We start from the raw sequence: 14,076 nt of genomic DNA on the forward strand, positions 1-14,076 counted from the left end.
TGATGAGGATGGCAGGCACACAATGGAGCACAGACTTCAGCCCAAGGAACGTTTTTCTCAGTAAATTTACCACAGGCAACTGCACAAGTTAACTCAAGCCCAAGAAAAATCTGTATCTTGGTGAAATCATTTGCTTTAGAGCGCACAGCCATGATGGAAGAAGCAGAGTTCCCAGTGAAATTGGTTCCCATAGTTAACATAGTCCTTGTGGTCAAACTTCTGAGCAACCCAAACTTCGTATGCTCTCCTTCACTTCCCCAATGGCAAATGATCCCTCTGGACAGCCATGTTCCATCCAATTCCTGCCTCCCTGATGTGAAATTTTAGTGGTCAATGACCAAGCCTATTAAAAATATGCAAAACTGTTAAATTAACTTTGTGCAAACCAAATACTGGCTTAAAGACTTATTTTTAGCTGGGTTGGTAACCCAAGAAAGAGGTATGCATTTGAACACAAGTCAAAAGCCTTTAAGAACTCCTATTAAGTGCTTCCAAGCCTGAGAGAAGCCAAATAATCACAATATATGCTAATGGTGCAGTTAGAAACAAACTTTATTGTTGCAGTTTGAAATTATTTACAGAATATATATCTCTTTGAAAGGTACATTACTTCATTTAATCAGTGGTAGAAGGCCTTACAATAGCTTCAATAACATTTAGTTCAAAAGAAATACAATTCACTCCAATGGATAAATGACGCATCTAAACTTCACAACATACAAGAAGGGTCATGGGGACTTTTGGGGTGATGACAGTGCTGGAAGATGACATACACTTACTTGTAAATTGAGCTAATTTAATTCACAGGACATAAATGGACTCATGTTTAGAAGAACACTGAAAAATATGCAGTAACAAAAGAATTGACACAAAAGAGATTATATCCCTAATATGCTATGGCCCTGCTTCTGCAAGTAAAGGGTTTTAGAAAGTTGGATCAAGAGGCTTGAGACAGAACCAATCGATCTAACTTTTAAGCCATATTTAAGAAAGATTTAATACATTCTTGGAGCTGAGACTATTCAAAGCACTTGTGTACAAAGCAGCATTATTAACTACCACAGACTGCATTTGAGATACGAAATGTTAAAAGGAATATTTCTACTAAAAAATGATAATCTTTCACACACTGGAGACATGACACCTACCATTTTCTGATAGCACTTAAAAATTACTACTACCAAAAGCTTAGAAACATAAGACTTTTTTCCAGTTCACGCTGCGTTTTATACAGTATTTTTCAGGTTTCTCTTCCATGGTATCTCTCACCTTGTGCTTTGCAGGGATCTTTGTGTAGGGAAAAAGACATTTAACATAGGAAAAATGCAGCTGCAATACCACAAAACTAGGCTGGTGCAGTACCTGAAATTATTTCTCATTTATGAAGCTACTTATTTTATGACGTTATTTCAGGATTTATTTTCAAAGTTTGGTAGATTTCAAACTTGTTTGCTTTCCAAGTGTTCGCTCAACTTATTTCCACCAAGTTCTCTCTGCATTACCTCTATAAACATCACATCAAACCCATTGGGAAGGCCATGAATTAATTTCCACATCACAGGAAACCTAAAACAGCAGCTCAGCAATTTCAGGCAGCTATAGAACCAGCTGATGTAAATATCTCAAACCAGAAGTTGAGTAATCTGGTGGAGTCTGGCACCTGTTCTAAGGTCATACTGGGCCTCAGGGCCATTCCAGTCAGTTTTCTGATGTTTCACAATAAACCCCTTTATCAGTGACAGTGGTGCAGACCACCACCAATGTAGAGAAAAAGCCCAACACACACTTAAGGGTTGCAAGTTAACTACATAAGAGTTTGGGGGTTTTAAATAATCTTTTGGAACATTTCTTCCCTCTCCTCACAGGTTGACTTGTTTCCTAATCACAGAACTTACCTCTATAGGTCAGATGAAACTGAAAGAGTCACTTAGAAATATACAAGGCTTTTCCTAGTGTCTCATCCCATCACTTAGATGGAGCACCTCCATGCAATTGGCATGTACAAACACTCTGGAGGTCTGTAAGCCACAAAGTTTGGTTCCATCCAACATGTCCCATATAGATTTGTGTGGTTTCTCACTGCCAAGAGCCTCCTTCTTAAAAGTTGTGTGGCTGGCTAACAGAAATCCTATTGTGTACTAGATCACAGGTTTTTGGCTTTTTGTATCTTTCACAACTCATGAAGGCAACTGGCTTCCAGCCTATGGAAATAAAATGGGCAGCAGGGGGAAGGTGTAAGTATCAGCTGCAAGTCTGCTTAGCACCAGCCTTGCATTACCTCAAGGTCTGATCAAATACTTCTGTTCTACTACAGTTACAACCTGCATGGTGTGGAAGAGATGACAGGAGACAGTAGCTAATTCCAGTGGTTTAGTAATCTAGCATACCTCAGAAGGCATCCAAGAACACAGCAAACAATACAAAACCATGGAGACAAATCAAGACTAGACAGCCACCTCAAACACAGAGAGGTGAGATGCGGCAAACAAACCTCCTCTGCAAATTGCAAGAAGGACTATCTCAAGCAAGAGATTACATTCCATCGGGTTATGGAGCAAGCTTACTTAATCAGTGTTATCAAAATCGAAAACTTCTTTTGGGGAGGAGTAACAACAGAGTATTCTGTAAGCTTCTGTTAGATACCAAAGGCTTTAAAAAAATCTGAACTCCATTTTGAAACAAACATTACCCTTTGCAATTTGCTCTCATCCGTAAACCATGCAAGCAAATAAGCATATCTAATACCTTGCTACATCAAAAATTTAAGCTAACAAAGAAGGGCATAGGCACAGGGAGGAGGGGGAAGGAGTAGCACACAGGGAAAATATCTCAGTTACGTTTCAGTCTGAAAGGGCTACCAATAAGCCAAGTGTGGAAGAAAATAGGGCAGAACTATTTTTGTGATTCGGGCATTTACCATGAACATTTACAAGTTAACAACTAACCCTATTATAAGGCTATAGCCACCAAAAATCTTAAGTTGGGGAACTTCTATCACAACTAACTCAATTGCTGTCACCATGGGAGCGCACTCAATTCAACGTGCTCATATGTTTAGAAGTCACCAGCATTCAAGAATGTATAGGAAATTTTTGGAAGTTTAACATATTTAACAGCTTTCCCCACACCACAGGTACTACACAGACCTCTGACATATAGTTTGCCCATTAGAACAGTCTTTCTCTTAGTACTGCATGAATTCCTTTATTCCCAGAATCGTTCCCAAGAGCAAGATGACAAAAAAGCTAACGGGAGAAAAAAAAAAAGACATTGGATGCCCAAGGCTGTAAATGGATACCTGAACATAAAACTATTATGCTCTCTTACAGGTCAATTTAACAAGAGTTTGCACACAGATTTCTTCTTTACATCAGAATTTCTACAAAATAGGAGAGAATACAATGCAATACCCATGTCCATAAATGCAAGATACAGTACAATTCACACTAATTTACAAATGGTTATTTACACTGTTGTATATACATATACAGTCAGACCTGGTTAATGCAAATTTTTGTAAGTCCTTTTAAAATACAAATCAGGAAATGTCAATGAAGGAATTCAAAGTTATGTGACAAGAGACCAGTTATCATTCAGAAATCTTTAATGCTTTGATGACCTAAGAAATTAGCTGTGGATTAGCCAGATCTGACTGCAGAAATGAGAAGAAAAAAATTCACACTATTCTGCTTTACAAAAGCAACCAGGCCACTATGGTCTATTGACTTGATGCTATTTATGCAAGAATGCCCTTACTAATAACCCCCTTCATATTTACAATATAGGTTTAACCACAGTAAGGATTATTAGTTTTGGCATTAATGCCCTTAGCTTAACATAAAGGCAACAGAGTATCTTCTTGGCAAGTCACAGTCAAAACTACTACAGGATGTTTCTAGAGCTCAGTGATTTAAGTATCTTAACATTGCTATTGAAGAGACAGAGATAAATTAACTGAAACAAGTACATATTCTCTAGTTCGGTGCTCTAGTACCTAAACTTACATTCAGAATGTCCTGTATTCACAGTTTCAAGCTACCTTATGATCTGCAATGCTATTGGGAACTACTGCTTTAAACTTAACACGTCTCGGAGATATCCCTTAACAAGTTAGAATACCCGAGTGCTACTGGCTCAAACTGATGTGGAAAAAGGCTCAAGGTAACCGGCATTTCATGTTGTAAAATGTTTTACAGTATTTCCTTAGAACTTAACAGGAATTGTTTTAATCTGCACTTGTCTTGAAAGAAAGCTGATGCAAAGCAGCATTTCAGTGTGTAAAATTAATTTCAACATGCAAAATGAAAGTTTCTACCAGTACTGCAAAGTCAACCACTGTGACCTGTGATAACCCTTGTGCTTCTTTGAAGTGGCTCAGGAAAAGCTTGCAGTATTTACCTGCTTCAAAGTGCTTTTATGAGATTCAGTGGAAATTTGTTCCACAAGGAGACTGAGCTGCACTCATGAGGAACTTTAGCTCTGCAGAAGCAAGCTTCCACTCCTACAGTTATTGCTACTTGAGCTATACAAATAAAAATACTATTGAAAAGAATTACACTAACTCCCAACTAAAATAGTACTGGTACCTAAAAAGGGAGTGTGCTCTGCTAACTGTTGGGAAAGTTAGGAGCTGTCAAGTGCTGGGTTTCCCAGGACCAAGTCAACTTCACAGCCTTTTTCAAATATTTCACAAATACAAAGCAACACTGCCAGAAATAAAGCCACCACTTGAAGAAAATAGGAGGAGTTTAAATATCTTTATCAATCTTACTTCCAAAGCAGATCTTGCTGAACTCAAAGAAACTACCAAGACAGCAGGGTATTACCCAACATACATCAATAATATCAACAGGAAGAAAGTACAGAAAATTAAAGTTTTCAGTGCCTTCATGAGCTCTAGCAACATCCTTGAAAACTGCTACAAAGGAAACTCTGTCCATTTTAGTTATTTGTTTCTATTTAACTACCAAGAAAATGTATCCAATATAGTAGCCTCCAGCTAATAACTGCTACTGAAAAAGGTTACAGAATTTCAAGTTACAAAAAAAGAAAAAAAAAAAAAATCCCACTTCTCCCACTGGTATTGGGTTTTTTTAAGGTTTTGAGTGAAGGAAATTAAAAAAAAATAAAGAAAAATTTAGAGATTAATATAAACAAGAAGAATAAGAAAGTACCAAACTTTGCTTTTGTAAAATAACAGAATGCCATTCAAAATGGTCTTTCAAGGTGAAAATTTTTCATTCACATCAATTTTTTGTCCTGAATCAATCCAACCTTTTGCAAAGCACATATGCATATATATGCGTACATACAGATACACATATACACACATACACACACAGCAGTGTGCCATAAAGCAGTTTGGAATAAATATCTTTGCTGGGGTCTGTACAACAGACTCCCCACAATATTTACTCTTCAGGTAAGTTTGTGTTTGCACCTGCATATGCAGACACACAGACTTTGTACATGTGGGCACTTATGTGACCAAAGTGCAAAGCTTTTCAGAGTATAATTACAGTTGAGTACATGCCTGCCCAACTCCACACTGCCTTGTTGGGTTCTATTTTTCTGTTCTGGGTTTCTTACCCTGCCTGCCCACCCCCCTTTCCAAATTTAAAGCCTCTTTTCCATGCAAACTTATACATTGTTTTGTTAAGTAAACATTTTCTTTTCCATTCACACTTTGCAATCCAGACCATTCTTGGTATAATAGCTTTAAGAAATAAAGAAAATCCATGATGATCAAAGCCCCATTGTTCAAGTCATGAACTTTTCCAGATTATCCCTCAAAGCTGGAGACTTCGAAAGTAATTTGCTGCCACAGGAAACAAAAAAAAAAACCAAACAAAACAACAATAAAAAAGAAACCCCCAAAATACCAGAATCTGCAATTACAGGACCAAGTATTTAAGACTAGAATCCAAGGTTAGAAGGCGACAAAGCAAAAAGATGTCAGCAATACACAACTGTAAACCTAAGTGTCTTGCTCCCCAGTGCAACAGGATCTCTGTTCACTAGTCTTCAGTTCAATAGCCCATTCTGGTAGATACTGCTGAAGAACATCAAATACAGACAGCAGAATAGCGTTCAAATTTAGAATCAAGTTTCAAAAATGCGATAGGTTTGGGATAGTGGTCTTTTGCTTTAAAAGTACACTTAATAAACAAGCAGCTTTCCCACAGAAGTCAGAGACAGTACATTGTCCATCTACCACTATGATGGTACATACCCTCAAAAGAATCTTACTGCCACAGAACTTTCACGTTTCTACAGCTTAGAAGAAAAAAGAAAATAAAAAAACCCAAATGTTATTTATCATTTCAGCAAACTCATTAATTCTATACAAAGGAAAAGCACCATCATATGGAAAGCTGCTTTTCTTAAGGGGAAAAAAAGAAAAAAAAAAGGGGACAAAAAAAATGATTCTCACTTTTCTCCCTAGTTACACCACAGTGGTAATCTCAAGTCTATCATCACTCATGTTGCCTGTACACATCTAAAAGGTTAATATTCTCTGACCATGTTTTCTTTAATGTAAGTTAACACAACTTCAATAAAAGTTGTTAGACGAATCCTTTGGAACAACTTCACTGTCTGCACCCAACTCTTACAAAAAAACCTGATGAAAGCAGCAATGGAATCATGTTAAACTTATAATAAATAATTCACATACAACATGTTAAATTACAAAGAAGGATTAAATTGCCATTTCTACAACTTTTCATAGATTTAGCAAGTTTCTAATCCATTTTATATCAACAGCAGTACGCATGTTCTTCATATTAAATTTAACATTGAAGGACTGTTTAGAGGCATTATTTATAAAGCAAAAACCACCAAGTGAGCATTAACAGAACTTCAACAAATGTTTAGCTTTTTTTCCAGTATCTGTTCTTAGAAAATATTCAGGGGTTCTCTATCCACTTGGTAAGTTTCTTCCTCTTCATTATTCAGGAAGAGTTAATGTCATGACCTCCAGCTTCATTTTGAAATACTGGTTAAAGCGAACAATCGCATACCTATTTAAAGGAAAAGAGACTGAAGTTAAGAGCAGGTAACTCCTTACATGAAAACAGCCATGATAGATAGGACTAGTCAGAAGTCCACCTACTACCCAGTACCCTGTTTCCAACATTGACCTGTAGCAGCTGCCAAAGGAAGAAATTAAGAACACAGCAACCATATTATGGTATTTCCTCACCACCATCCCTCGGTCCACCTTGCTGCAGCTTGCAAAACTGATGCTGTGCCAGGGTTATCGAAGGTAGTGCTTTCCCATTTAATAGTTCTTAATAGACTGTTCAACAACTGACAACTGCAATTCCAGATAATTCTGATGTTGATTATTGCAAAAAATGACTTTAAACTGACAAGCTTTTGGGCTTTACCACCTCTGCTTTAGCTTGGGTTGTTTTGCCATCTAGCGGTGACAAGTACTTCTACTTGAGAATAACTGATCACAAGAACAAATTCACATTTGCCCCAATTACAAAATAGCACAACTAAGCCTAATAAACTGGGTTAGTCAGTGCAAAAAATTTTGAAGTGGGATCTCATACCAAGCTAAATCATTTATTTTATCACCTTGCCCAGGCCTCAGTAGAGAGATGAATCCCTCTGCTTGTGGTCATGAAAGACCATTTAAAAAAATGCCCAAGACACACATTTACCTAGTGGCTAACACCATTAACCAGCATCTCAGGAAATAAAACTTCACATTCATTGGCATTATAAAGACTCTTTAAAAAAAATACAGAATTTCCAAGATCAACATTCCAGAAAATAAGAAGTAGACAGACCAACAGTTTTGTACAAGAGGCCCGTTTCCTGATTCTTGCAGTAGGAGACGTAGGTCTTGTGTCTGCCATAGGACAGTGCACTGACCACTTTGCTTTTACACTTTTGTCTGTCCAACAAATAATGCTCAGTGCCCAAAATCATTTGCTCCTCCAGTATGTCCCTTGCCTTGCTACACCATGTGTTGTAGCTCAGGGGCAAATACTAATTTAGAGAACTTTCTGTGGCAAAAAGCACAGCTAGCTTTTACTGTCTTGTTTTCTCTTAATTTTTAAGAGCTATAGTAAGTACAGTCACATTGATCAAGTCTGTTGCTCAGACCTTATAGCTTCTGGTAGCTGGAGTGCTGGACTAGGTAGCTCCACACATGCCTCCCAGCCTCAAGTATTCTATGATTATATGTAGTAAGCACACTTACCCTAGAAAATCAAAGTCAATGGTGGAATATTTGGCTTGAATTAAAGCCCACAGACCCCAAAAGAAGTGGGAAGCCTGAAATAAAAAAATATTTGTGAAAGATGTTATTAAAATCCAACATGTAAGCATATTCTCACATTGAAAGAAAGTTATCTATAAAAGAAGTCTCAAAACCCAATCTTTTTCTAAAGTTATTTGAAACTTCTGGATCAAAGAGATTGGCAAAGTATTACAGAAATAATTATGGGCAATTGGAGGAATAAGTCCATTGGCCTCCTGACTCTCCATGTATCATTTTCAGGAAAAATAATTGATAACTTATTTCATAAATTCAACATTAAGTAGGCTATTGTACAATTATATACACTACATTAGAAAAAACACAGAAATACAGCTATCATTTCTGCTGCTTCTATTTAAGTATACATTATTTGCCATGTATTCAGCTCTAGTGAGAATATGAAATTCCTTTTGAATCTTTGATTACAACCCTTAGGTCATTATAACTACAACTCGCTTTCACTACTGACTTAGACAAAGAGATATGATCTGTAGCTGTGTAAGAGGGCTTCTGACTCATCAGCATTTACATCATACATTTCTCATCTGTTCCAAACTTGCTTCCATTATGAGTGCAGATAAGTAGCCTGGAGGCCTATGCTCACTTTCAGATTGAAGATATAAATTACATTAATATGTTTGTTAGTATACTTCAGATGAATAAATACACACAATGGCTTGATAGTCTCCTTGTGGGAGACATTACTGGACCACCCAGGTTACAAATTATTACTTCAGACTTCTGTTCAGTAAACAGCTGCTTACAGCAATTACCTAAATTGCTTCCTGAAGCTTGCATGTTAACACTTTACCGGAAGTGTAGAAAACACATGTATGCACACACACCTGGAAACACCTTGAAATATCAACTACTGTATGTACATGTGAATCTATCCTGTACCTCTAGAGAGCTTCATCTGACAGCAAGCAGTTTGGCATCTTACACCAGCATCCATTCACTCTGAGTTTTCTCTTAACAGAGTTTCCCACATTAACTGACACAAGAGTATTTGGCAGTATTTGCGCATCATGTGTGGCCCAAAGGCAGGTCTTTAACTGTTTTCTAAACACAACTTTATCCTCTTAAACAGTAGTGTGACCATAGTTCAAAACTGACAAAACAATGCTATATATTTTTAAACAGACCACCAACCTACTTAATAGCATATCTAACTCTCCTAAATGAATGGGACAGCTGAATTCAACAGTAATAGTTGATATTTGTAAAGAATAACAGCAAACAATTATTTTTAAGGACTTGTTTAATAATCATCTTCCTGGAACATGAACTGCATTTCCTCACTGCAACCATTAGTTTTTACCAGAAAACTAAAGGTAATACAGAAGCAACTGTGTGCCTGGACTAATTAGAGGACTGAAATAAGGACAAACTAGCTTCTTAGCCCTAGTCCTCCTGTGAATAGTTTGGCATGTTATTCTTCAGGAGAAAAAGCGATCTAGCTATTGGGCAACTGTAACATTTCCCATTACATCCTCCCGGCAAAATAAGATCAAGGCTAGATGGAAAACAAGAAAAATAATGTGAACCTCTAAACTATCTTCAGAATCCACAAAGATGAAAATTGGAAAAAAAATTAAACAAAAGACTGCTTCTAAGAATATACATAATTGGGACATTCAAAGACCCAGTGCTACGCCTATTTGACTTCTGGGGAACTGCAGAAGCACTTTGCTACAATTTAAATCAGTAAGGTGACCAAAACCAAATCTGAAAGCAACTCCCTGCTTGCCAAGACACTGCAGGCAAGTGAAGTTATGGCAGTACTGAAAGATTTTAGAGTGATACAGTTATCTGTATTTAAAACGGAAAATACAGTTAAACCACAATATATCCTAGTTTAACAAAATTTTATTTTAAAAAGGCTTTTTAAAGTTGGAAGATTTATAGGACTTTATAGCACTACCTTGATCTGTCAAGAAAAAAGGTCGTAAGCTCTAGCCAACTCAGGGAACTTGCCAGACCAATAGCCAGCCAATGGAAATACTCAATAAAAGCCCATCTTCTCATTTTCTGAATGCTCACTGGCTCTTTCACTAGGAATGTTCTACAGAGAAGTTTTAACAAACATAGTAGAAACTCCCCATAGAATAGGCTAAGGAAGCTTTTCCTTTACATGATACAGCACTCAGAATAAAAAACTGGAAATTACATTTCCTCATAGAACAGCAGCCTTCTCTATAGTATTAAATATATTCTAATCAAGTGTTTGTTACTTACCAGTGCAAACTGATTGACTTGGACATACAGAACTTCAACTTCTTTTTCACTGACTTCTGTGCCAAACCCTTTATATTCTTTGTAGGCCTCAAGGTAAGATCTGAGCCATTGTTCCTGTAATTTTCTGTTAGGATAAAGGCTGTAGTCTACCTCATTTACCCCTAGAGAAAGAAAAAATACCTATTAGAACCTTATGGTATCTCAGTAATGAGATTACAATCACATTACTGGACTACTTCCTCCTTCCCCATCCCCAACACACACAGATTGATATGGATAAGCATAAATAATTCTACTTTGATCTATCAGTTACATGTTGGCAAGAATTTCTCACACACAAAATGAGAGCATACAACATAGCAGAAAGATTTGCTCTGTATATGTTTCCAGCCACATATGTAGTCTACTTCTGTTTGGAGATTCTTTAGAGAGAAGCCTCAACAGAAAGTATTTGCATTATGAAACAAAAGGCATCCCAAAAATATCAGATAACTTATATTTCATAGGAAAAGGGATTTGCATGCAACAATACCCAAGGCTGAATCCAGATGTATATACACTGTCACCAACTAGGCTCATATTTGAGAAAAATATATTACATGTCTACCTCTCCTGCACAAACTACTAGTGTAATTACAAGTTTTATCTCCATAACCACTCCTTCTGTCCTATTTTTCTTCCTATACTAAAGACGGTCACAGATCATACAGAGTCTTGCCACAAGTCAAACCTGGGTCACAGTCCACTCCCACTAGCTATGACTCCTAAAGCATGTGAAATTCTTCTTAAGTCTTACTTTTATGAAGAGTGCAATTCCCTCATATCTAAACTCTTTACTGCATCAGATCCACTTAAATTTAGCTTTAAAAAAAATAATCTGATTTTTACTGGATGCATAGAGAGTAGCAGAGGTGAAGCACAACTGTTCTTCATAGGCAAAGAAGACACCACATGAGCCTGCCATTTGCAGCTGTGGAGCCACGCAGTATATTCTCAATATACACTACTGCAAGGGATGCATTCACAGTATTTCATTACAGCAGGCTGTCTCTGCTGTGTCATTTCACAGAAGGATATTGTCAAAGCTGTGAGTTCTGTATCTATTAAATAAACTTAGGACATGATATTCCTTTTTCTAGCTTAGTAGAGCTGCAAAGGGCATAACTGGCCTGCAAGATGAGATATTAACACATCTTGATACCATCATGTATCTAGATAGAGCAAAAGCGAATGTGCAAGCATTACGGTTTGTTGGTGGGGTTTCTGTTTGGGTTTTATTCCGGTTCTTGTTTTGTTTATTGTTTCACTGGGGTTTTTTTGTTTGGTTTTGGATACTTTTTTTTTAATGAAACCAGTTTACCTTTACCTCAGAAATCCACTTTTACCTGCAAATTCGTTGAAGTGATTTCCAATGTCATAAGCCAGGTAGTTGTATCCAGAGTACTCATAGTCTATGAACTGCACATCACCTACGTGAGACACAACAGCAGCAACATCAGGGTCCACATCAAATGAAGTCATAGCCCTAATCCTTTGGTGTCCTTTGAAGTTTTGCAGAAAAACAGAACACACCCATATTTGTGCCCAGTTGTGTGCACTGAGACATTTCAGGGTAAGGCTGTGATTTTTATATTACAATTCCCATGAATATTCATTCAAGAAAGCTCTTAAATGATTACTTAGAGCTTATAGTTCTGTTTCTTAACTCTGAATAGCAGAGTTTCAATTTTAACTTCTACCACATGAGGGCATCCTCTACCTTTAAAATAAGAAATACAGTAGAGGATCTTCTATTTAAACTTTATGTAGAAATAGCAGATCAATTTTTCCCTGACTTAAAAGACTAGTCCTGTTTATTCTCACAAAAGTGTGTAACCACAGTAGACTAACACATTGCACCGTGTTTATATTTCTTGCTTTCCCCAGCCACACTTACAAAGCATGACTATTCTTAATCATTGCTTTTTTTAGCTGACTTAAACTACTCTGAAGAAACCATCAGGCTCCTCAAGTCCTCGAAACTATGAAACTATGTACTCCTATGTAAACAAGGGCTGTTAACGCAGCAAACAGCCCCAAAGGTTCCCAAATTAAGTTTACCTGTAGTGAAGCTGAGGAAAATGCTTCACTCAAGGTAACAGCATTGAAGCTGCTCAAGAACATTTACAAAACATGAAGCAGTCGAAGCATTAACAAGATAAATTAGGTAAAACTAAAGCTCTTTTATTTGAAAGGAAACCAACAAAATTATTAAAAACATCAGAAAAGGAAGGAATGAGTTAACATAAGAGCTCTTTGCATCAGAACATTAAAATGTAAAACCTTACATTTCCAACTGCTATGCTGAAATGGGCAATTTTTACAGTTGCACTTTTCTCCCTGTCTGTACCCATTCTTTTGACATCTACCTGCATATTTACTCAATAAAGCCATATTCCTCATATCACAATGAACAATCTTGGCATGACTTAAAAAAAATGACAACTTTCAGAATTCCAGGTCAAAAAAAAAAAAAAGTGTAACGTTAACATGTTTCCTAGACTAAGAATTCTAAGCATCTAATATACTGCCATCTCCTTAAGGTTTATGGGTATCACACATATCAAATACCGGTTTTGCCAAATAAATGTCCTGACCGAGTTATCACAGAACAACTTTGTTAAAAGTGTTCCTTCCTACACAGCTCATCTTTACCGCATTTGAAATACTAACACACTAATGTTTTCCAGATGGATAAAACTTCTCATTTGAGTACTTATAATGGAAGTGAAACCCCACAACACACACCAAAAAAAAAAAAAAATCACTTAATCACAATCCTCCCAAGTCAGAGTTTACCCTTACTCACACAGTAAAGGAGGACTGCTTACTAAAGGTTATGAGGTTAAACCTTTTAGGCTCTAACAAGCCAACATGAAAGAGGCCTGAAAAGTGGCAAGCTCCTCCCAGAGAAATCTTTTTGGCAATGGAAAATTCAGGTTTTCCGAAACTGAAGGGACAAGAAATTTTACAGCAGCTGCAAGAAGATCTTAGAATAATGCTGCAGCTTAACTTCTGCCATTGCTTGACATCCATATGCTTATGCTTCTCAGTGGTTCTTCAGCACTACTTTTAAGAAGAAACTCCTGTAAGCTACAAGCAAGTCAAAATATAAAGCCCAACCCTGATCAATATTCTGCTACTCTACTGATCTCCTGAACCCCCAAATATTTTATGTTGATTGTATTTACAGGGGGTTTTTTTCTTGCTCCCTCACACAAAATACAAACACAAGTAAAAGTCTACTTGAAAAATATCAACGCAAGAAAAACTTCAATATTTCATGCGCAAATTTCACCCTGAACATACTTATGTGCTATTTTTAGGTACAGATAACATTTAAAACTTACTTCCAGATATAAATGGTATTACATACAGGTGATGTTGTTACTAGGCACTCTCCTATGGAGAAATAAATGCTTGTGAAAAAGTGATAGGATAAGCCTTCAGTCAGTGCACAAGTAGCACAGTGCATGGCTCCACAAGGCAGTAACGGTGGCATGACTAATCTGTAGCAGATG

At 37.0% G+C, this 14,076-nt stretch overlaps 1 protein-coding gene across 1 annotated transcript in view; it reads right to left on the reverse strand.

Moving 5' to 3' along the window:
- Window positions 1–534: 534 nt before the first annotated feature.
- The window catches only part of ETNK1 (ethanolamine kinase 1), a 33,946-nt gene continuing 20,404 nt past the window's right edge, over window positions 535–14,076 (reverse strand). The window contains exons 5-8 of the mRNA XM_061353727.1: window positions 11,902–11,985; window positions 10,517–10,677; window positions 8,219–8,292; window positions 535–7,022 (exon numbers count right to left, since the gene is read on the reverse strand). Of these exons, the coding sequence (XP_061209711.1) occupies window positions 6,950–7,022; window positions 8,219–8,292; window positions 10,517–10,677; window positions 11,902–11,985 (392 nt within the window). The 3' untranslated portion in view covers window positions 535–6,949. The remainder of the gene's footprint in view (window positions 7,023–8,218; window positions 8,293–10,516; window positions 10,678–11,901; window positions 11,986–14,076) is intronic.

Source organism: Neopsephotus bourkii, unplaced genomic scaffold (assembly GCF_033783945.1).
Source record: "Neopsephotus bourkii isolate Nb327-2 ecotype Australia unplaced genomic scaffold, CSIRO-AGI_Nbou_v1 NB_690, whole genome shotgun sequence".
Classification (NCBI taxonomy): Eukaryota; Metazoa; Chordata; class Aves; order Psittaciformes; family Psittacidae; genus Neopsephotus; species Neopsephotus bourkii.